General features: G+C 49.4%; 2 protein-coding genes and 1 long non-coding RNA gene across 3 annotated transcripts in view; 2 read left to right on the forward strand and 1 right to left on the reverse strand.

Moving 5' to 3' along the window:
- Positions 1 to 1,142: 1,142 nt before the first annotated feature.
- On the forward strand, positions 1,143 to 19,243 carry CNNM4 (cyclin and CBS domain divalent metal cation transport mediator 4). Its single transcript, XM_040453632.1, has 10 exons — positions 1,143 to 1,200; positions 1,645 to 1,713; positions 4,585 to 4,623; positions 7,150 to 7,293; positions 7,572 to 7,706; positions 10,140 to 10,309; positions 10,618 to 10,714; positions 12,582 to 12,644; positions 16,135 to 16,316; positions 16,624 to 19,243. The coding sequence occupies exons 1-10, from the start codon at positions 1,143 to 1,145 to the stop codon at positions 16,819 to 16,821; spliced, it is 1,155 nt and encodes a 384-aa protein (XP_040309566.1). The 3' UTR covers positions 16,822 to 19,243.
- A 2,349-nt stretch (positions 19,244 to 21,592) lies between these two features.
- LOC121016386 (uncharacterized) lies at positions 21,593 to 22,533 on the reverse strand. Its single transcript, XR_005784260.1, has 2 exons — positions 22,432 to 22,533; positions 21,593 to 22,244 (listed from the first exon to the last, which is right to left on the reverse strand). It is a non-coding gene; the product is annotated as an uncharacterized LOC121016386 (long non-coding RNA).
- The window catches only part of CNNM3 (cyclin and CBS domain divalent metal cation transport mediator 3), an 18,252-nt gene continuing 17,781 nt past the window's right edge, over positions 22,503 to 22,973 (forward strand). Inside the window, exon 1 of the mRNA XM_040453941.1 lies at positions 22,503 to 22,890. Within this exon, the coding sequence (XP_040309875.1) occupies positions 22,528 to 22,890 (363 nt within the window). The 5' untranslated portion in view covers positions 22,503 to 22,527. The remainder of the gene's footprint in view (positions 22,891 to 22,973) is intronic.

Genomic DNA, 22,973 nt, shown 5'->3' on the forward strand with positions numbered 1-22,973 from the left:
ACTTTCTCCATTTTGACACGTGCTGCTAAATCCTGAAGAAAAAAATGTCATTGTTTCCTTCAGTACTTCCCTGTGTTAGTCTCTATGGTCTTACGGTATATTTCATTTATTTATAAAATTTTTTTAGGTTTATGTACTTATTTCCAGATAGAGAGTCACAGCATGCAAGCAGGGGAAGGGCAAAGAGAGGGAAAGAGAGGATCCCAAGAGAGAATCTGTGCTGGCAGTGCAGAGCCCGATGTGGGGTTGGAACCCACGAACTGTCAGATTATGACCTGAGCTGAAATCAAGGGTCGGTTGCTTGAGGGGTGCCTGGGTGGCTCAGTCCGTTAAGTGGCCGATGTTGGCTCAGGTCATGGTCTTGCCATTCGTGAGTTCAAGCCCCGCATCAGGCTCTGTGCTGATAGCTCAGAGCCTGGAGCCTGCTTCACATTCTGCCTCCTCTCTCTGTCCCTTCCCTGCTCACATTGTGTCTCTCTGTCTCTCAAAAATGAGTAAATGTTAAAATATTAAAAAAAAAAAAAAAAGCGGACACTTAGGACACTTAACTGCTTAACCAACTGAGCCACCCAGGCGCCCTAATGTATTTTAACTTAACATTAAAATTAAGGATCTCTTCATTGTTCTTTTAAGTTGCTTATTGATTAAACAACTTACTCCCTGCCCCTCCCCAGTCTGTCCCTCTCTGCTTAGGGAACTTATGGAAGCTTCTTTTTGTGCATAGCTCTCTTGTCCCCTGGTTGCTGAGGGGTGCCCACATGGAGGGTTGTGCAAGGGTCTGACTTCTGCTGCTGTGCTCCTCTGCTTCCTCCAATATGCCTGCCCCGCCTATCTCTTCTTGCTGGGATGGGCTGCCCCTCCTGCTGGTGAGATCAGCACTATTAATGGTCTGCTTAATCCTGCCCGTTGTCTGGGTGGAGGGAGGAAAAAGGAGGGGGATTCCCAGGACATCAGGGTGCTATGTTGCCTGCAAGTGAAGAGACCTATGGCCTGCGGTGGCCCGTCTTCTGGCAGTCAAGCCTGAGGTGCCTGAGAGTTCAGAGCCTGCTGGGAGCCTTTGAGGGCAGGAAGTGGGCGACCTCGCTTGCTGGGGGACCAGCGAGGGAGATGCCCAGGACACCGTCTTGGGTAGTGGGAATCCCATGTCTGATCTGGGGCCTCTGGATATTCCACATGAGAAAAGGCAGCAGGAGCTGGTGAGTAGGGCCCTCTCCGGGCCTTTGTGGACTTTGAAACCCAGCACCTAGTAATGTGTTTTTCTTATGGTCTATGAGAGATTATAAAGTTTTTTATGGGGGGAGGAGGATACAGCAGTTTGCTAAACTGGGCAGTGCGGAAGGTGGAGGATTGGGCTTTCTGGGGTCCCTGCAGACCAACCTATATGTATCCAGCAAAACGTTTGGGTGTCTGCTATGTTCCAGGCATGAGGTGGGAGGGGATGGCATAGCATCGCCAGTCGACTGCATAAGCAACAGTACAAGTGCTGGTGAAGGGAGAAGGGAGCGCTGGGGCGGGACTGGGCAGTGAGTGCTAATGGTCCCCATGGTGGAGCCCCCCAGGGCTGAGCCAAGGGTGGTAAAGAGGAAGGGTTGGGGAGGGACTCAGGCAGGTTATGGGGCCTCTTGCTCCTTGCCCCTGTTCCAGGTGGGACAGGGCAGGTGAAAGAGGCCTCACTGTGGTTCTCTGACTGGGAGGAGACCTGGCTGGACAAAGGTCGGAGAAGGGCAGCTGTGCGGGTAGGAGCTTCACGGCCCAGGAGTGCGAGTAGGAGCTTCAAGGTGCCTCCTTTCTCACAGCCAGGTTGGTTGCCCCTTGCTAGCAGTGTTTGAATTTAAAAGGAAGCCCCAGTCCCGCAGGGTTTGGGGGTGGGGGGTGGGGCAGGGAGCAGTGTGAGAGTCTTTTTCAAAGTTACTTCAGTGGATGTCTTTCTTTCTGATTGTAAAATTAAAACTATTGACTGTGGAAAGGTTGGATTTTCTATTCAGAAAAGTATAAAACAGAAAAACCATCCTGAACCTCCCATACTTTTAGGTTGAATAATATGAAATTGTCATTTTTCTTGGTCAAAAATAGTCAAATATCAACAATTTCATGTGGATCAGCCAAATATGAGCATGTTGCTATATTTCCTCATTCTTTTTTCTTTGAGTGAGGACTACTTTGAGAACTGAGGGATTCTCAGCTTTTGGGATAGATGTATTATTTAAATTTTCATGTTTCATTTCTCACCCCAACCACCCCCAAAATCCAATTATCCAGTTGAATGCACATTAATAATAAAATGAGGTAAATCATTAAAGTAAAAATTCTGTATTAGATTTAAATTTCATAGAATGAGGATCATAAATATAAGTCCCAAGTTGGTCTTTTTATTTTAAAAGGTAAATTAAAAATGATTTTTGAATTACGGAAACTTAATTACTGAAATTCAAAATAATTCTTCTCTAGGCTCCATCCCTTTCCCCCTTCCCATTGATTACATTTTTTTTTCTCCTATGGAACGTCCACGTGAACTGAGTGAGTCATTCATTCCCTGATAGCCATTGAACACTTAACTGGATGCCAATCGCTGTTCTGAGTTTCAAGAACACAGACTAAAGCCCCTGCTGTAGTGTAGCTCAAAATATAGCAGGAGAAGACGGGCCATAAATGATAAGTTCATTGAATAAGCGTACTATATCATTTATTTTAGGGGATTTAATGACTAGGGTTGAGGTGCTGGAGGAGGAGTCGTAGTTTTGGGGTAAGGGCTATGCAGTTTTCACTGAGGCCTCACTGAGAGGGCCACATATGAACAAAGACCTGAAGTGGGGGCAGGCTACCCAGTTGTGTGGGGGAGGAGCAAGCCAGGCAAAGGGAGCAGCCTGTTGTGTTTGAAGAACAGCAAAGAGGCCCTGTGGCTGACCTGAGCACTGGAGAGAGAGTGGTAGGAGACATGAGAGGGTCAGCACCAAGGGCTCTGTGGGGGATGGGGCTTTTACTAGGAGTGAGACAGGAGCCACTGGAGGGACTTGGGTGAGGCATAAGGTGACCTGACTTCCCCCCTCTTGCTGCTGTGTTGAGAGCCAACCACAGGTCCAGGATGAAGCAGGGAGCTGCTTAGAGGCTAGTCTAGCTCTCTGGGTGAGACGGAGATGTGTGTGGCCCGGAACGAGACAGTAGCAGTGGAGGCCTCCAGAAGAGGCCAGATTCTAAGTGTCCATTGCAGGTAGAGCTGACAGGATCTACTGGAAAGGTTGGATATAAAAGGGTAGAGAAATAACAGGAGACAGTTTACTCCCCCATGGCCTGATCTACTGGATTGATGGACATGAGGAAGGCTGGGAGGAAGGGTGGCAATTTGGTTTTGGCCACGTGGAGATCAAGATGTTAGGCATCTTGGGGCACCTGGGTGGCGCAGTCGGTTAAGCGTCCGACTTCGGCCAGGTCACGATCTCACGGTCCGTGAGTTCGAGCCCCGCGTCGGGCTCTGGGCTGATGGCTCGGAGCCTGGAGCCTGTTTCCAGTTCTGTGTCTCCCTCTCTCTCTGCCCCTCCCCCGTTCATGCTCTGTCTCTCTCTGTCCCAAAAATAAATAAACGTTGAAAAAAAAATTTTTTTTTAAAAAAAGATGTTAGGCATCTAGGAGAAGCTACCTACCTAGCCATCAGCCACCAGTTGGGTTTATGAGTCCAGAGGATGCGGGAGTGGGCTGGGCTGGAAGTGTTTATTTGAGATGCCTTGACATACAGTTTGTATTTAAAGTCACAAAGCAAGGGACCAGGTCCGAGGACTGAGCTCTGGGATGCTCCCACGTAAAGAGGTCAGGGAGAAGGAGCAGCCCCTGAGGTGAGAGAAACACCAGGAAAGCTGTGTGCTAGAAACCAAGGAGAGGAAGGATTTCCAGGAAGTGGGAGAGAGTGACCCCTCATCAGAAGATGCAGCCTGAGCATGAGACCCTCTCACTGGAAGTCACTGGTGACCTTGGCAAGAGAGGTTCTCTAGCCAAGGAGGAGAATCTTCTGCTAAGACCATAAAAAACAAAACAAAACAAAACTCCTCTGGGCAAAGTAGAGCAGAGGTGACTGGGTGGCGCCCGAGGTCTGTACGCCTTCAGGTTACCTGTCCCTTAGAGGGCATCCGCACACACCAGTGATGCTGCAAACAACGGAGCCTCAGAGAGGAGGCAGGAGGGCTGAGAGTGGCCCCAACATTGGTGTCAAGGAATCAGCTTATTTCTTCTATAAGGAGGGATATTTCTGTCCTTTAGAGAAGCCACCAGCCTTTCCCTGTGTGGCCTAGTGCACCCGTGACTGTGCGTCAGGATTTGTTGTGAGCCTGTGGTTAATTGGAGGGAGGCTCAGTGTAGAGGAGGACATTTGCTCAGGTTATTAAAGCTTTGTCTCTTCTGTGCCGGGGCCCTGACTTCTGCGCTCTGAGCAAGGCGCTGCTAACTGAGCCACATTCAAACACGCCTCATTACGTGGGACTCAGTCTGTGTCCGTTTAGGCACAGAGGGTCCTTGCTCACCCTAGAGTCTCCCCAGTCTCCCTTTGTTTCCCTTGATTTTGTTTTTCCCCTCTTTGTCAATTAAAAAAAATTCTAGTAGTGAAACCTGCCCATCAAGTAGAACAGTATCAGAAGGGTACAGAGTAAGGGATAATAGGGCCTCTCCCCCAAACTCCACATAACCCCAGAGGTGATCACTGTCTGCTCTTCCATGCAATTCAAGGCAATTCCACTCCTCCCCCCATCCCGCCAAGTGCCAGCCCTGAGTTTCTGCACAGGCAGCTGGCACCACTGCTTGCTGTTCCATCAACAGTCTGTGTGGGGCTTCATTCCACATTCTGTCTGTCCATCCAGCCTGCTGCCTTTTCCCCAGAGCAGTGGCGGCCACTATTCAGTACTCCTGCTCCATTGCTGTTGATTTAGGTTGTTTCTGGTTTGAGGTTGTTAACAGTGTTCTGTTTGCTTCTGTGTCTTTCTGCTTTGGGAAAGATTATAGCCAACTTTCTCCCCGTGGAATTTCTGATTCCTAGGTTAGAGACCTTTAGTTTTGAGACAGGCTGCCAGATCGGCCTCCTGACATATGCCCATTTACCTGTCCACTAAACAGAGGACCCTGTGACAGCATGTTTGTCTCCCCCAACACTGGGCATCACCAGTCTTGGAGTGTGCCAGTCTGACAGGTGGTAAAAGCTACTTCGCTTTTTACTCTGGTTCCACCTGATGGCATAGTTTAGCTGGCTGCCTTAGACCACCCAGAACACTGTTTCTGTTTCTAGAAGACACTCCTGGATGGGCAGCCTCCAGCAGGCAGAGAGGCCTGGGGGCCAGACCCAGCTCTGAGTGGGTGCTGCCTGCTGGAGGACCTTGATGGATCTCTTGCCCCTGTTGGCTCATGTCTAGAGGGGTTTTGTGTGTGTGTGTCTGGTTTTGTTTTTTGTTTTTTTAATGTTTATTTATTTTTGAGAGAGAGAGAGAGAGTGCCAGCAGGGAAGGGGAAGAGTGAGCTGGGGACAGAGGATCTGAAGCAGGCTCCATGCTGCTGATAGCAGAAGGCCCGACGGAGGGCTTGAACTCATTAACAGTGAGATCATGACCTGAGTTGGATGCTTAACTGACTGAGCCATCCAGGTGCCCCTCATGTCTAGAGTTTTTTGTTTTTTGTGTTTTTTTTTAATGTTTATTTATTTTTGAGACAGAGAGAGACAGAGCATGAATGGGGGAGGATCAGAGAGAGAGGGCAACTCAGAATCTGAAGCAGGCTCCAGGCTCTAAGCTGACAGCACAGAGCCCAATGCGGGGCTCGAACTCACGGACTGTGATATCATGACCTGAGCGAAAGTCGGACGCTTAACCGACTGAGCCACCCAGGTGCACCCCCCCCTTTTAAAAAAAAAAAAAATTTTTTTTAATGTTTATTTTTGAGACAGAGAGAGACAATAGAGTTTTTAATCAAGTGTAGCCATGGTTCTGTCTAGCAAAGTGCTGAAAGTGTTTTGACCACAACTTGTAGCTGGAAATGAGTGTAGCATAGTGACTGGCATGTGTGTGAAAGTTGCACAGAACATACTCCCCCACCCCCCGCCCCAGTCACATGTGGCGTACTCTGATATCTTTTTCCTTTATTCTGTTTTTTAAAATGCTGCTCCTGAGAACTGGTGCCTCTCTGGAGTTCTGAGGAACGCATCCTGGGGTTGGGGGATTTCCAGCGGCCTTAGAGACTTGGAAAATGTCCTCTACAGAGAAGTTCTTCGAGTGGGGCCTAAGACTGGGTTGTGAAGGGGACACTGCATAGGAGACCCTAGCTTGACCTCAGCTCTCCCAGGGTTTTTTCCCTTAAGCTGCTCCAAACCTGTGTCCCTGTGTGGGGTACACAGTTCCATTCAAACTGAAGTGTGGGCCAAGCCCTTGGCTGTCTCCTTCCTGTCATGCACTGGAGCAGGGGGCATGAGAACAGGGTAGACAATCAGAAAGAGGGCCAGGAAAGCCCTGCTACCCCACAAAGCTTCTGTGGAGGGTCCCTCCACCCTCCCTCTGCTACCCAACTTTCTCTTGTTTTAGGTTGAAAGGGTGGCCTTTCTCTAATTATAGTATTTGCCTGGCCTAATTACAGCCCGGGCTAATTTGTTAATGGTTTTGGGAACTGAGAGCCTTTGCCTTGGGCAGTATCACAGCCCCTGGGTACATGCTGGGGAGTTTGCCAAGGAGAGCAGAGTGAAGGAATGTGAGTGCCCCGTGGGGCCCCATGGGCAGCCTGGGCTGTCTGAGGAGCCCCATGTCCAGTTGGCACACACATGTCTCTGACTGATGGCTCCACTGTCCGTGGGTTGTCAATGTGGGTCTTTCCCCTCTCCAGGACTCTCAGGAGATCCTGATGCACGGCACCAGACAGGCCCTTGCCATTTTCATTCTACTGAAACAAAAGGTCTGAAATGCCTTGAGATTTAAAAAATACTTTTGGTTTTCCTTTTCATAAGAGCAATATCTGTTTGCAGTAGAAACTTCAGGAAACAAAGAAAAGGGAAAAAAAAAACCACCCATACCCCACCCCAGTGACTCATGACCCCAAGTGTGTTAACGTTTTGGTGGAGGAGTCTCATGCCTAATCCCTTTGTTCTTGCCTGACTCATTGCATTGTTCCCCCCCTCCCCCCACCCCCTGCCAGGGAAGTCCCACCTGGCCATCGTGCAGAAGGTGAACAACGAGGGTGAAGGTGACCCCTTCTACGAGGTGCTGGGCCTGGTCACCCTGGAGGATGTCATTGAGGAGATCATCAAATCTGAGATCCTGGACGAGTCGGATATGTACAGTGAGTTCCATCCTCTCCACAGGCCTGGAACCCTTTTCCTATTCACATCCTAGGTGTCCCTAGGTGAGAAGGCCACAGTGCAAGGACATGGGAGGGCTGGCACCCTGAGACCCAGGAACTCCGTGTCTCACCCCGGCCAGGGACCTTGCCCTGGTGCAGACACTGCTGCTTGTGCCTGGAAGAAAGGACTGCAGAGCTGGGGACTGGGGAGCAGGTTCTAGTCTGTTCCTGAGTCATTGGGGTTCAGTGTTCTCAGTTCTAGATTCTGCCTCTTGCAGCTGACAACCGAAGCCGGAAACGAGTATCTGAGAAGAACAAACGTGACTTCTCAGCCTTTAAGGATGCTGACAATGAACTCAAGGTGAAAATTTCACCTCAGCTACTTCTGGCGGCTCATCGCTTCCTGGCCACGGGTAAGAGCAAGTGGAGGGCCTTCAGGTGTTGATGGGATACAGTCATGGAAGAAGGATTCTAGGCCTCTGGCTACTTTCTCCCATGGGACAAGGGCTGTGGCAGGTGAAAGGTATGGGGAAAACATGATTGCCTCTGAAAGGGGGCAAGGCGCCTTCCCTCTATCCCTGGGGCACTCCTTGTGATTTGTTTTCTTTGTTGATGGGTTGCCATTGCAAATTTCTAGGAAGCAACCAAGTTGGTTTTGAAAATAACCACTGGGAGTACCTGAAGTGGGCCCTGGGGTTCCCCAGACCCATGGGTGCTGGGGAGGAGGAGGGAGAAAGAGGCCTTTCCACATACTGTGGGCCCACAGCTCTTGTCTGGCACAGCTCTTGTCTGGCTCATGCACTCCAAGGAGTCTCAATCCAGTTCTGTTCTCATCTCTCCTCCTTCCCCTCTGCCTGAATTTGCTGGGTCCAGCAGGACTTGACCTCTAGGTCAATGACATTTCTCTCTTCTCACCCCTGACTCAAAGCCCCTTTGGGGATCTGGGTGATTGATTTGAAAAGCTCCTGCCTATTCCCCACCTCCCCACAAAATCTGACTTCCTTCCTAACTCTCACTTGCTGAAGGATGTTAATTCTCTTTATTTTTCCTGCCAGGATATTGACGATAGTGCTAATGATAATAATGATGATAATATTTATGAAGCACTTTCCATATGGCAAGAATGTATCTAAGAGTTTTTTTTTTTTTAATGTTTATTTATTTTTGAGAGAGAGACACACACACAGCTCACACAGTGTGAGCAGGAGAGGGTCAGAGCGAGAGGGAGACACAGAATCTGAAGCAGGCTCCAGGCTCTGAGTTATCAACACAGTACCTGATACGGGGCTCAAACTCACAAACGGTGAGATCAGACCTGAGCCAAAGTCAGACACCTAACCTACTGAGCCACCCAGGCACCCCAGAGCATGTTTTGTTTTTAAAGTAACCTCTATACCCAATGTGAGGTTGTAACTTGCGACTCTGAGATCAAGAGTCCTATGCTCCACTGACTGAGCCAGCCAGGAGCCCCAACCCTACGAAGTTTTGTTTTGTTTTGTTTTGTTTAATTATTATTTTTTTTTTAGAAATCTTTTTTTTTTTTAATGTTTATCTATTTTGAGAGAGAGAGAGAGAGCTGCACCTATATGAGCAGGGGAGGGGCAGAGAAAGAGAGGGAGAGACATAGAATTCTAAGCAGGTTCCACGGTATCAGTGCAGAGCCCGACACAAGGCTTGAACCCACAACCTGCGAGATCATGACCTGAGCCAAAATCAAGAGTCAGATGCTCAGAGAAATACAAATCAAAACCACAATGAGATACCATCTCACACCAGTCAGAATGGCTAACATTAACAACTCAGGCAACAACAGATGTTGACGAGGATGCGGAGAAAGAGGATCTCTTTTGCATTGTTGGTGGGAATGCAAACTGGTGCAGCCACTCTGGAAAACAGTATGGAGTTTCCTCAAAAAATTAAAAATAGAACTACCCTATGACCCAGCAATTGCACTACTAGGTATTTATCCAAGGGATACAGGTGTGCTGTTTCGAAGGGGCACATGCACCCCCATGTTTATAGCAGCACTATCAACAATAGCCACAGTATGGAAGGAGCCCAAATGTCCATCGATGGATGAATGGATAAAGAAGATGTGGTGTGTATATATACAATGGAGTATTACTCGGCAATCAAAAAGAATGAAATCTTGGCCATTTGCAACAACATGGATGGAACTAGAGGGGATTATGCTAAGCAAAATTAGTCAGAGAAAGACATATCGTATGACCTCACTCGTGGAATTTGAGATACAAAACAGATGAACATAGGGGAAGGGAAACAAAAATAATATAGGGAGGGGGACAAAATATAAGAGACTCAAATACAGAGAACAAACCTAAGGGTTGCTGGAGGGGTTGTGGGTGGGGGAATGAGCTAAATGATCAAGGGGCATTAGGGAAGACACTTGTTGGGGTGAGCACTGGGTGTTGTACATAGGGGGATGAATCACTGAATTCTACTCCTGAAATCATTTTTGCACTAACTTGGATGTAAATTTAGAAAAATAAATAAATTAAAAAAAAAAAAAAAGAATCAGATGCTCAGAATCAGATGTTGAGCCACCCAGGTACCCCAACCCTACGAGGTTATAATCCCCATTTTACAGATGAGGAAACTGAGGCACAGGTTAAGTAACTTGCCCAAGATCACACACTATTAGTGCAAGCGCCGCCATTCCAGCCTAGGCAGGCGGGCCGACTGGAGTGTAACCTGTTTGGATCCAAAGGTGCTTCCTTCCCAGGGAGGTGCAGAACCAAAGGGAAGGGCCTGGGCAGGGAGGGGGCTGTGTTCCCCACGTTGCCTATTCCAGGCCCCCTGTGAAGTCCTTGTCTCTCTTCCTACAGAGGTTCCCCAGTTCAGCCCCTCTCTAATATCTGAGAAAATCCTGCTTCGGCTGCTCAAGTACCCAGATGTCATTCAGGAACTCAAGTTTGATGAGCACAACAAATATTACATCCGCCATTACCTGTACACCCGGAATAAGCCGGCCGACTACTTTATCCTCATCCTGCAGGTAAGTGGCCTGCTCCGTGCCTGCCCCCCTATGCCCACTGTCCCCTCCTTGCCTGCTGAAGTGGCTGGGGGACACAGGGCTTTCCTGCCTAGGGAACGTCCAGCCTGCCCCTGAGCCTCTGCTCCCCCTTTGCCCACCCTCTTCCTGAGAGGCCACCCTTGAGTCTCCAGGTCAGGGTACCTGAACTCTTCGGGGCTCTGGAACCAGCTCTTCCTTGCCCTTACTTCTCCCTCTTGCTTTGTCCTTTTTTCCCTCCGTTGAGTTCTCTTTCTCAGTCTGTTTGTCTTCCTGGCCCTGTGTTCTTCCAGGGGAAGGTGGAGGTGGAGGCCGGGAAGGAGAACATGAAGTTTGAGACAGGCGCCTTCTCCTACTATGGGACCATGGCCCTGTCCTCGCCCACCTCTGGTGAGTCGCTGGGTTGCATCTGTGCTTCTGTGCTGCCCTCCAGCATACCTGGGTTGGGCGGATACTTAGACTGGCACCCAGAACCTGGGACAGTCCAGGTGGCTCAGGGGAGAGGGAGGCCAGTCAGGGCCAGAGCTGTCAGGGCCTAGCAGAGGTGGTCCAGAAGAGCTGTGACTGGCTCCTTCGGACAGGATTCTGAGAGTGGGGAGAAGAGATGGGAAAGGGAATCTGCGCAAAGGCCTGCATGGAGCTGAGAGCATGTCTTGAGATGTGAGAACAGCCTGCCAGAGTTGGGGGAGGACCATGGGGAGTAAGGACATGTCGGGGAGCCCCAGAAAGTTGGCAGCATTTGGTTGTGATAGGAAGCAGGAAGCCACTGATGGCCTTTGAGCAGGGGGAAGTACGACAGCACAATGGGCCAACCAGGCAAGCAGCCACAGCAGCGAGAAGAATGAGTGGAGGCAGGTGGAGGGAGGCCACAGGCTCTTGCTCATGGAGACTGGGTTAGGGAATTGAGGTGGAGAGTGAGGGGGTCCAGAGTGCCTATGGTTGGGAGCCAGGCCGGGGCCTATTTGCTGGGCAGGTTGCAGATGGGTTGACTTTTCCGGGGGCTTAGCCACTGCCTTTTGATTAAGGGCTGGTTCTTTTTTTTTTTTTTTTTTTTTTTTTTATGTTTATTTATTTATTTTGAGAGAGAGAGATAGCAAGTGGGGCAGGGGCAGAGAGAGAGGGAGACAGAATCCCAAGCAGGCTCTGCACTGCCACTGAAGAGCCCGGCATCGGGCTTGAACTCACGAACTGTGAGATCATGACCTGAGCCAAAATCAAGAGTCAGATGCCTAACTGACTGAGCCACCCAAGTGCCCAGAGGGCTGGTTCTGATGGCAGAAAGGGATTTGGGACAAAGAGGGACTGGACATGCCCTCCAAGAGAGGTTGTGGGAAGTCCAGGGAAGGGCCACTCTGGCCACCCTGGCGCTTTCTGCTTCTCCAGTCCTGGGTGGTTCAGGCTCCCCTTGCCAGAGGGACCTTGTGACTAAAGTGGCACCCTGCAGGCAAGACCCAAGTCTTGCCAGATTGGCTCCTCACCAGTTGTATGACCCCTCTTAACCTCCAGAGGGGCTCCAGGTTGCTGCAGGCTGGGAAGTGAAAATCTACTTTATTGCTGGGGGACAGGCCACATATTTAGGTGTGTGTGCATCTCCTGGAGAGCCTCTGTGCTATGCCTGTTGCTGTCCTTTGACAAAGAGGACCTGTGCAGGGGCCAGGGCATCCACGTATATTGACACAGCTCAGCTTATCCACTGGTGTGACATAGCTCTGCCCCTCCACCAGCATGAGCAGGCTCCAGGAAGGAGAGAGTGAGGAGACAAGGTTCCAGAGCTGGGTTTTGGAGCAGTTGTCCTCTGCCTGGATGCATTGGGCCTAAGGAGGATTTCTCTGCCCCTCCCAAGAGCACCTCTTGCCATCCAGCTGGGGGAAATCTTGTCCAGAAAGGCACACAGTCATGGGACATTTCCTCCAGGCACGCTTTCTCTGCAACAATGCCTTAGAGGCTTGGGTCAGAGTCCTGGGCTCTATCCTTTGACCTGGAGGCACTCAGTTCCCACTTGGAGTGGCCAAAAGGAAGAAGGGATGACTTCTGGGGGGCTTGCTTCACTGTGGAAGCTTCTGCCCCTCTCTGAGCAGGGCTTGTTGGATTGCCCTAAGCCCCTCCCCATCAGAGCCATGTCCCCCTTTCCATTGTGCCCCCTCTTTGCCCAAGGGAGCCTGACCCCCAGCACATCTGCTTCTCTATCCCATACCTGTGGCTCCATGTTCTACCTCCTCACCCTACCCATCGCTGACCTTTTCCTCTTTTGCTCCAGTGCCTTCAACCCAGGTCGGGTGTCCGCCTGGCAAGCGGAACTCCCTGCTCTCCTGGCTCTCAGGTAACATGGCATGGCTGGAGAAGTTTGCACTGCCACCTATCGCCTGAGCCCACATACCACAGCTCTACTAACCTCTCCCAGCAGGCACTGGGGCTCCCCACAGCACCTCAGGCCATCCCACCCGTTCACACTTGTGGGCCAGCTTGATTTGCACTGGCTCTGCTTGGCCTAGGGCCCAATTACTGGGTGGCCTTGCCCTGGTTCTGGAAGAGCATCCCCAAAGGTCCTTCAGTCCTTGAGAAGACACACACACATGCACACACACATACACACACACACGCATGCACACAGATAGGGTGGGAAGGGAGGGTTGCTTCTGGCCAGGCCAAGTGAACCCAGCTGTTCGGCACCCCCTGATCAAGGCTACTCACAAACATCACGATGCCTGTCATGTCATCAGCTTTTTCTAAAAAACTTTCCTCCTTTCTTCACAGGCTTTGCTCTTCATTCTGTTGCTGCTGGTGTCTGCCTGCCAGGGGGAGGCAGCCGCCGGGCAGTTAGAAGTGCGGCCCTGGGCAGACTGCCCTATTTGAATGCTGTCTCTGCAGTTACTAGCTAAATGATTCCGGGAGCTGACTTACTCTAAGTCTTTGTTCCCTCTTGTGAAATGGGAACAATATATGTGCCCACTTCTTAGAATTGTCAGGAGCAGTGAGAGAATTGGTATGAAATGTTAGAGCTCAATTGTTACTTCTGTTTTCTTCTTGATTACAACTAAAATGTGCTATTCCAATCATAAACTATTGAGGAAGAGGCCCAATGCCATATACTGTTTCTGGCCTTTGCTGGGACACAGTCTTGAGCCTTATCCCAGAATTACTGGGCTGACTGAGTCAGTTCTCAGTCATTTATGTGGAGGCAGCAGAGGGTGGCAGAAGGTGCTGGTCTCACCATCAGAATTCTGGCCTGACCTGGTGAGTCCAGGGGAGGTTAAGAGCATTACAAGTGCCTTTGAGCTCCAGTCTCGCTGTGTAACTTAAAGAAGCTCCTGAGGCCCTGACAGTCCTATCACCAGAGTCCATCTTTTCCCATTTTATATTCATACAGCTGGGTTTTTTCTCCTCAGCTGTACCAAAGGACATGTTTTTATCGATTCTCTTTAAAAAAAAAAGTAAAAAGGTGATTTAGAAGACACTCAGCCTTTTCAAACAGCCACCTTTTGGCTGTAATAGAAGTGGGAAGCTGACAATGGCCTTTGAGTGGGTGATGTCCAATGACAACAGAATGGACCATGTTGGTCCTCCTTGGCCAACATTTCAGCCCCCTCTTCTCTCTTCTGCACTTGCTTTTGTGTCACACTGGCCAGGAGTTTATGTATACATGGTTCAGATCCTGATGTTTGTACCTAATATGGGAACAGAGATGCTTTTCCATAAGCTTTCTGGTTAGAGCCATGCAGTATTCCCCCAGGCACATGTGCCTGCATTTGTTATTCCGCCCCTTATGTAGTTCACTGGGGTCTAAATAACACCAGGATGTGTTGTGAAGAAACTTTCTCTGTGTTTAAGATTATGTTCTCAGGATATCCTTTCAGAATGAAATTACCAAGTCAAAATCTCTTAATTTTTTTTTACACGTTTATAGTTCTGTTTTAATCATAAAAGCAACGTAGCTTATTTAGAAAGTTGAGCAAATAGAAAAAGTCTTAAGAAAATTAAGAAGTATCATAATTTCATTATTCAGAAACGTTTCATATTTTGGTCTATTTCTTTTTGGGCTTCTATTTTTAAAGGGCCGTGTCACTAATATGTGTTGTTTTTTTTTTGTTTTTGTTTTTTTTTTCAACATTTATTTATTTTTGGGACAGAGAGAGACAGAGCATGAACGGGGGAGGGGCAGAGAGAGAGAGGGAGACACAGAACTGGAAACAGGCTCCAGGCTCTGAGCCATCAGCCCAGAGCCCGACGCGGGGCTCGAACTCACGGACCGCGAGATCGTGACCTGGCCGAAGTCGGACGCTCAACCGACTGCGCCACCCAGGCGCCCCTATGTGTTGTTTTTAAATTCAGTTTCTGGAGCATTAATAAGCATTAATAAAAGCATTCCATCATCCAAATGATTAACATGAAACATTAGGTAATATCTTTAGTATTTGTGTTTCTTTTCTAGGACTTAATCAGAGATGTTAGGTTAGGATAAGTGATATATGCACACGATCCTCTCTAATGATTGTACACCGCCCAATCATAGACTACCCAGACTATATTTTCCTAGTTTTATGAATGAAGCTCAAAGATAGAGTATTACTCAGTTCAGTCTCCCTCAGTTAAACTTGAATTGGTCCTTCAGTCACCTGGATTCATTGTGTTTGCTGTCTTCACTGAACTATTTGTTAGAATAGCTAACTTAATAGTTAGTTAGTAACCTAGTGGTTAAGTAAATAAGCTTAGTGCACTTCCTGTTTGTTTAAAAGAAGCCAGCATGCCTTCACAATTAACTTCTTTGTGCATTTCATTGTTTTCTAAGTGTTCTCAAAAATAAGAGCTAATGATGTACAATATGGGTACAGTTCCTTTTTCAAAATAAGGAGTCTGTTCCTTCCTCGTTTGTGGTTGAGTCATCCCCCTTTCCTGGTTACAGTCGTCTGAATGGAGGCCTGTGCTGCCCCTGGTCATGGGAAGAGGCGCCTTCACCACTACCCCAGTCTTTGCCTCAAGGGAGGGGCACTTGGACCAGCCTGGAGAAAACCACCAGAGTGGGAGGCCTGGAGCTCTGGAGGCTCTAGGTTCCTGTGAGAGGAACCTGCTGCCCTTGTCCCTCTTGTCACATTGACTGGGGCCAGCAGACACAAGTGGCTGGGACAGTTCCACCCAGAACAGGTCATGTGCAGAACATACTTTTGATCTCTGAAAAGCATTTTAAGGGGCGCCTGGGTGGCTGGGTCAGTTAAGTGTCTGATTCTTGATCTCAGTTCAGGTCTTGATCTCAGGTTCATCAGTTCGAGCCACACATTGGGCTCCGCGCTGGGCATGAAGCCTACTTAAAAACAAAAACAAAAAACAAAACAGCATTTTAAGATGTGAATAGGGCATGGTGTTGTGAGGTCTGTGTGGATGCGCAGGGAGAGGGTGCAAACTGTATGTCTTCCTTTAATATAATTTAAAAGTATATGGTGTATGTCACCTGATATAAGCTGGTACAGAGACAAAGATAGCGACTTGTCTGCCATGGCAGGGTAATCACTATGTTGCCCTTGACTGATTAGTTGTTGGGGAAATGAGGGGTTGTGCAGCTATAAACTTTCTGTGTCTTCGGTTTTTGTTTTCTGCTTTGGTAGGCTTTTTAATACTTCTTGCACAACACTTCTAAACAAACTAACTCATTTGCTTTGATGAGGTCAGATCTTCTACAGTTGGAGCTTCTGCTTGTCCTTAAGAACTGTTCCCATTCCTGGTGGGGGCCCTGCTCCCGGGTGTCCATGGGACAGGTTAGCAAGAGGTTGTGAGGGGCCACCGGGGCTCCTGGCCTGACGACCTGTCTCTCCCTACAGACCACTCCCCATCCCACCCCACCACCCTCAGTCGCTCAGCCTCCCTCAGTTACCCGGACCGCACGGATCTCACGAACACAGCTACCTTGGCAGGCAGCAGCAACCAGTTTGGCAGCTCCATCCTGGGCCAGTACATCTCTGACTTCAGTGTCCGGGCGCTCATGGACCTCCAGTACATTAAGGTGAGTGCTTCCTGTGTCTCCATCTGGGAAGTGCTGTCTTCCTCGTCTTAGGCATTTGGATGACTCTGCCTCAGCAGTCAGCAACTTCTTTCTTTCGCCCACCACACATGGCACAGAGGGCCCGGTCTCAAGATGTGTGTCCTCCTTATTCTCATTCCTTATTTTCACTAGCTTCCAGAAACTCCAGCTAGTCATGTCCTCTCTTCTGGACTCATAGCCCAACCCTGACCAACCCTGTTCCCCCGGGTCCTGTAAGGTTTGCCTCTCAGTTCCTGCTCTCTGTGAACCTCATCCCTTCCTCCTGCAGATCACTCGGCAACAGTACCAGAATGGGCTGCTGGCCTCACGCATGGAGAACTGCCCTCAGTTTCCCCTGGATGGCTGCACCATCTGCACGGAGAACTTGGCCGGGAAGGCTGAGCTGCCTGTGGTAGATGAGACCACAACTCTTCTCAATGAGCGCAACTCTTTGCTGCACAGAGCTTCCCATGAGAGTGCCATCTGACAGGAGGGCCCGGGGCCCCCCGCCAGCCCCGCGGGGGTCTCCCCAGTGGGCCCACATGAAGATAGGGAGCCTGTTAGGCCAGGAGGGGTGCAGATAGCCTGTCTAACTGAGCAGCCAGATGGCCCCCAGAGTGGGGGGGTTTTGGCCTCCGACAGGGACCTCTGAACAACTCTGAGGTAGCGGCTGCCCAGTTCTAGACTGGCAGGGCAGTGGGCCAGCTACCATGAGCAAGGCTGTTTTTTACTGAGAGAATTTCTGAACTAGGCTCACTGCTCCTCTTTTTAAATATTGTTTGGGGAAAGGAATGGGGAAGGGAAGACAGGGTTAAGGAACTTTATTTAAAACAATTTTTTTTTCCCCATAAAAACTTTAATTAAAAGGGGTAGGGTTTCTCACCCCAGGAAGCAATAGCCATAATCTGCTCCCAGCCGTGACCTTCTGGCTTATGTCCCTGACTCAGGGAGCCCACTCTTCCTCCTCTTCCTCCTCTCCCTCCTCCTCCTCCTCCTCCTCCTCCAGAGATGGGATCCTAGAGGCCCACTGGAGGAAGGTTTTCTCTCGGGAGGAAGATAGTTCCTTCCAGGAAACAAAGAACCAAATAGCGCTGAGAACAACTGCCTGGACACATGCACTGAGGCTTGTCTGACGTTGCCGAGGCTGAAGGATTCTGGGTAACTGTGATGAGGGACATGGTACTCCCAGCTACAGAGAGGAGCACACCTACTCCTGTCAATCGCTGGATCCTGGAGTTTCCTAGAACTCTGCTGATGGGCTCTTCTGGTGAGTTGGGCTAGGCTGAGGATTCTCACCCCTGTCTCCACTGGTTTGACTCAGAGCAGGGTCTCACACCCTGAAGATCACTTACCCCTGCTCCCCAGGCCCTGCCCTTACTTTTACCAAAGGTTTCCCCCTAGGTGGAAGAGCATCTGTCTACATTACGGGTGACTTGTCTGAGATACTCCTTTCCATTCCAGGAGAGAATCTGGTCATGGGCATCTGTGTTGTTAGCAATTAATCCATCCCCCTTCCCACCCCACAATGTAAGTCAAGTGTTAGTCACTGACCTATGAAGCCCTTCTTTCCAGACTCCCTGCTTCTCATCCCAAAACCCCTATGCCTCTTGGGGATTGAGGACAACAGGACACATAGGAAGCCAACCTAAGGTTCTTCATGCCCTTTCCTGTGTGGCTGAGGCTTACCCAACCCTGTTCACACATGTACAAAACCCAGGAAAGGAAGTTTCTTCCTAAAAGGCACACAGCTGGCAGCCATGTTGCCCCATCTTTGTAATCCTAGCCTGAGTTGTCATCTTGGCCTTGGCTCAAGCTGGTGGTACTGGAACCCGAGAGCTCCGTCCCCACATGGAGTTCTGCCCAGGCGGTTTTTCCTTGGGGCTGAATTAGGCCTTGCTGCGGGGCTCCAGGCTTGCCACTGTTGGGAAGGCTGTGGGACCAAGGTCCATGTTGGCCCTTTCATCAGGTGAAACAGGTGCCCAGGGCCTAAGATCAGGCGAGGGAGACTCGCAAGCCTTCCACCTAAGTAGTATTTATTGACCCTTTCTTCAGTCAGTGACTTCTGTCACCCCAAGTACTCTATTCTTCAAGCGCCTGGAGAATCCTAACTCTTGGGACCAGGAAATGTACCAAATATACTTGCCTGGCCAGTTTAAAGTCTTCCCCAGTCACAGAATTTATTCGTAAAAGTCTGGAGAGAAAGTGGGAACACCCATGGGTTCTCAGTCATGAGAAAAATAGACACTAGACCTTTATTCCCTGTTGGGGGAAACCCCTCAGTTTTCCACAGGAGCAGCTTGCTTTCTGAGTCTGCACGGGAGCTTGCAAAGCTGTGTTCCTGAGAGACCTGAGTGCCAGGTGGAGCAGACCGTATTGGCCTGAACCAAGTGAGTGTGTGTGAAGTAAAAGGAGCAGGTGCACACACTTCCACAGCTACCTCTTTGCACACACAGTTACTACCAACAGATGGTCCCTCCTCCCCCTCCCTTTTCCCATTTATAATCACTTCTTGCAGAGGGTCATAATTATTTCCAAATATTACTGGTCCGATGACTTCCTCCTCCCAGTGCAATTTTTCACTTCCTATTCCAACCTCTGGTTCCTGGGCTGAGCCATACCCTGGAACTGGCCCACCCCTGCATGTCTTCCCATGTAAGGGAGACCTTCGCAAATGGCCTCCAAATGGGTAGGCAAGTCATAGCCACCGTAGCAAATAACTCCTATTTATTTTGCATAAGATTTTAATTTGTATATTTTTGTGATTTATTTTGGCATTGTTATGAGTTTGACTCTCGGGGAGTTTTGTTGTATGACTCTTGTGTCTTTTGTCACAAGACAATGATAATATTTGCTAAACAATATATGGAATTTATTTTTGATTGGTAATAAAAAATGAAATATGAAATCTTGGTGAGTCTATAATTTGCCTCTTTGAGTTCTGTCAGTATTCGGTACCTGTCATAAAGATAGTGGCTGTGGTTGGCTGTCACCTATGACAGGGTAAGGGGCAAGTATTCTGGCACTGTTTAATAGTAAAAAGGAAAGCAGAAATGAAATTTACAAAATATGTGTAATCAAGGCTATTGTCACAGGAGCTAGAGAGTGCCAGCTGCTGTTAGATGTACAGGGCAAATGTGCTCAACTGCAACAATGAGGGGTATTGTCAAAATGGACACCATAGTCTTCTGCCTACGGGTACTGGAGGGGGCAGTCAGCATGGGCAAGTCGCCCCTTCTCTCTCCCCTGAGGGCCCAAGGAGAAAGCTTTATCCAAAAGTATGATCACGTTGTTTCATAACATGCAGTCGCCTTTTTGTCCTTGCCCATGAAGTTGGTGGAGGACTCAAAGTTGGAGAGCTCATCCCCTGAAGAACCCACCTGAGAGTCGCCTCACTGCATCTACTCTTGAGGTTTCTGCTGGGTAGACTTGCGCAGCGCCCATAGGTGCTGTGGCTGTGGTAACTGAGTGTGCTGAGGCCAGAGGCTCAAGCAAGCCAGGCTTAACAGAGCAGACAAATGTGGGGAATATTTAAAGGGGAGAGAAAAGGACATTCCAGATAAAATAGCAGATGCAAAAGCTTGTGTATAGGGGGACACGAGAATAAATTTCATCTGACCATATGTTCCACACATGTTTAAGTCCCTGCTACATGCCAGGTGCCACCAACAACTCAATGAGTTTGGTGAGGAAGACTCCCTGAGGGAGATAGTCACACCAGAACCTTCTGATCTCCTGTGTCCTCCACGTGGAACTCTTCTCCCAGGTCTTTGTGAGGCTCACCCCCTCACTTCATCTAAGTTTCCATTCAAATGCCACCTCCTTGGAGAAGACTTCCCTGGTCACCCCATCTAAAACAGCATGGCCCCAGTCCCTCTGTCCATTTCCTCATCTTGCTTCGTTTTGCTCCATAGCATTTACTGCCAGACAGTAAAATGAGGATTTATGTGTGGTCTGTTATTCCCACACTAGAACCTAAGTTCCAGGAGGGCAGGGTCTTTCTCGTTCCCACATGGTACCAGCACTAGAATGGTACCTGGTACACTGTAGGCACTCAATGCAGGAAATACTTGTTGAATGAATGAATGAATGGGTCTTACAAGAAGGTAAGTATTGGATGCTGTTGGGGAAGAGCACATAGCTCCCATAACCTTGACCCGATCTAGTCAAGAGATAGTAGAGGAAGACCGGCTGGAGTAAATGACACTTGCAGACTTGAGAAATAAGCAGGAATTTAGCAGTGAAGTCACATTAGTTATGAGTTTGAAACTCAAGAATAAGTATTTAGATAAGACATGGAAATGTTTTGAACCAAATGAGCAGTAAGGAAAATGGCCTGGAGAGGATCAATGAGAGACCTGAAGGTCAAGTGGCATGTGTCTCCATTGATGCAGTGACTACCCAGGGGATGGGGGCAAAGAATGGTACAGAGCCAGCAAAGAAAGCTGAAGTACTCTTGCGGCCTCTGTTAACAGAAAATCACTCCTTGAGCATCTTTGCCCTACTGGATTCTTTTTGTCTTTGGGTATACACAATTTAAGTGAACATTTGTGTTTTCCAAGTGCAATCCAATTGTCCTACCCAAAGGTTTTCTCCAAAAAATGAATTATAGGTTGTTTTCCAAGGGAGCCTGAGACCAAATCCATAGCGAGTTTTTCCTCTTTCCTGTGGGACTGTTCTTTGCTAGTTAACTTTTTACCTGACTTTCCTTTTAAGCAGGTCATCCATTCTGTTTCAAGGTCAGCATTGTCTCTGGACTTGAAGACAGAAGTGCTAACTAAAGGAGCTGAATCTATAAATTTTTTCTTCAGAGAATGCATGCTGATCCAGTGGAAAGGCTCAGTAGTGTCATTATTGCTTCTGCTGGTGCCTTATTCTGTAATCTGCAAGTGAGGCATATAGCACCATCCAGATAATAAAAACTAGAAACATGGAGACCATGGTTTGCATAGTTGGGATAGTCACAGCACTGAGATTATGATGTTGAAGAGACATTATTACCACCCTTGAAGAGTTTTTCACACAGCGTTTTTTTCTTTTGGTCTTTCACACATGGATTTGTTCATTTTTGCACATTGCCTTCCACACTTAACTGTGTGCCACAGTACCTATACTTATTCTTTTCATGACATAGCAAATGTGTTTCTGTAGAATCCTTATAAAGATTTTAAATGACATTCACCCTTTTCAAAGTCTACTTTTGTTACTAGGAAATTTGAAAATACATAAAAATGTAAAGAAAACACAAAACACAATCTGGACACCTGTAGAAAAGCCCCGTTCCCAGTTTATTTCCTTTCAATCAAAGAGCATACATAATGGGTGAAAAACATTCCATACTGTCAATGAACCATTCTGTCTTTTAAATAACTCTCTTCTTGAATAGTTCTTCTTGTTCCTGAGTAAATATTTTCCCAAGGATAATCTGCTAGAAGTGGAGTGACCAGGTAACTGATTTTTGACAAAGCTGCCCTCTGTTAGCGTGGGTGGGATGGTGACCAGGATATCAGGCAGGTCGTGTTGGAATCCAGCATCCATGCTAAGTCATGCTTCACTTTTCTACTGTAAAAGTAGATGTGGGAATCCAAAGAGGTAGTGATTTCGTTTGTTTACACAATTACCATCATTCTCCCTAGCAGGAATGCAAGTTCCTTGAAGGCAAAGGGCTGTCTCAACGTCCCCAGACCTATATATAGCACAGTCGGGCGCAATCAACCTGAAGAAACTTGAGCTTCCCAACGTCCAGTCCTCTTTCAGCTCTCCTTGCCCCTAGGTCAGTGGTTCCCGGGCCCTTTCCTCATAAATGGCACATCTGTCACATACTGAAATTCTGCCTGCCAGCCGCTCCGCTCCGCGCCCCGAGTCAGGGACTTCCCAAAGCACAAGTCCGGTCTCCCGGCGCGCCGGCACTGCCTGTGGGAACGAGACGCCCAGCTCGCCACTCCGCGCCACCCGGCGCTGGCCACCCCTCGCCCTAGGACTCACGGCTGAACCCCGCGGGGCTGAGAGCCCCACGCCCCCGGCCCGCCCCAGGATCGCGCCGCCGCTTGTTTACTCCCCGGCGCAGCCTAGTCCGACCCTGGGACCCGCCCTCGCCCACCGCCTATTGGCGGAGGAGGTGCCAAGGCTAGCGACGATTGGTCCGGAGGAGGCGGAGGGGTAGGCTGCGCGGGAGGCCGAGAGGGGGCAGCAGGCGATGGCGGCGGCGGCGGCGGGTCGGCTAGGCTGGTTGCTCGCCGCGCTCTGCCTGGGCAACGCCGCCGGAGAGGCGGCGTCGGGCCCGCGAGTGTTGGGTGTCTGTCTGGAAGAAGACGGAGCCGCGGACGCGGGGTGGGCGCGCGGAGGAGAGGTCCGGGACGCATCGGAGGCCACCTTCCGCCTGCGCGTCTTTGGCTCGGGTTTGGCCAACAGCTCCTGGTCCTGGGTGGCCCCCGAGGGGGCGGGCTGCCCCGAGGGCGGGCCGGCCGCGGCGTCCGAGGAGGCGGCGGCCCCCACGGGCGAGTGGCGCGCGCTGCTGCGCCTCGGCGCCTCGGGGGCGCGCCCGCACTCGGAGCTGTTGGCCAAACCCGAGCCAAAGATTTTTTTTTTTTTTTTTGCCTCCGATGCGTCCCGGACCTCTCCTCCGCGCGCCCACCCCGCGTC

Source organism: Herpailurus yagouaroundi, unplaced genomic scaffold (assembly GCF_014898765.1).
Source record: "Herpailurus yagouaroundi ecotype Mexico unplaced genomic scaffold, PumYag 210, whole genome shotgun sequence".
NCBI lineage: Eukaryota > Metazoa > Chordata > Mammalia > Carnivora > Felidae > Herpailurus > Herpailurus yagouaroundi.

Coding starts and splice junctions, on each gene's coding strand:
- CNNM4 (XM_040453632.1), top strand. CDS start 1,143: ATGTCTGATCTGGGGCCTCTGGATATTCCACATGAGAAAAGGCAGCAG. Junction 7,707..10,139: donor TCATCGCTTCCTGGCCACGG/GTAAGAGCAAGT, acceptor CTCTTCCTACAG/AGGTTCCCCAGTTCAGCCCC. Junction 10,310..10,617: donor ACTTTATCCTCATCCTGCAG/GTAAGTGGCCTG, acceptor GTGTTCTTCCAG/GGGAAGGTGGAGGTGGAGGC.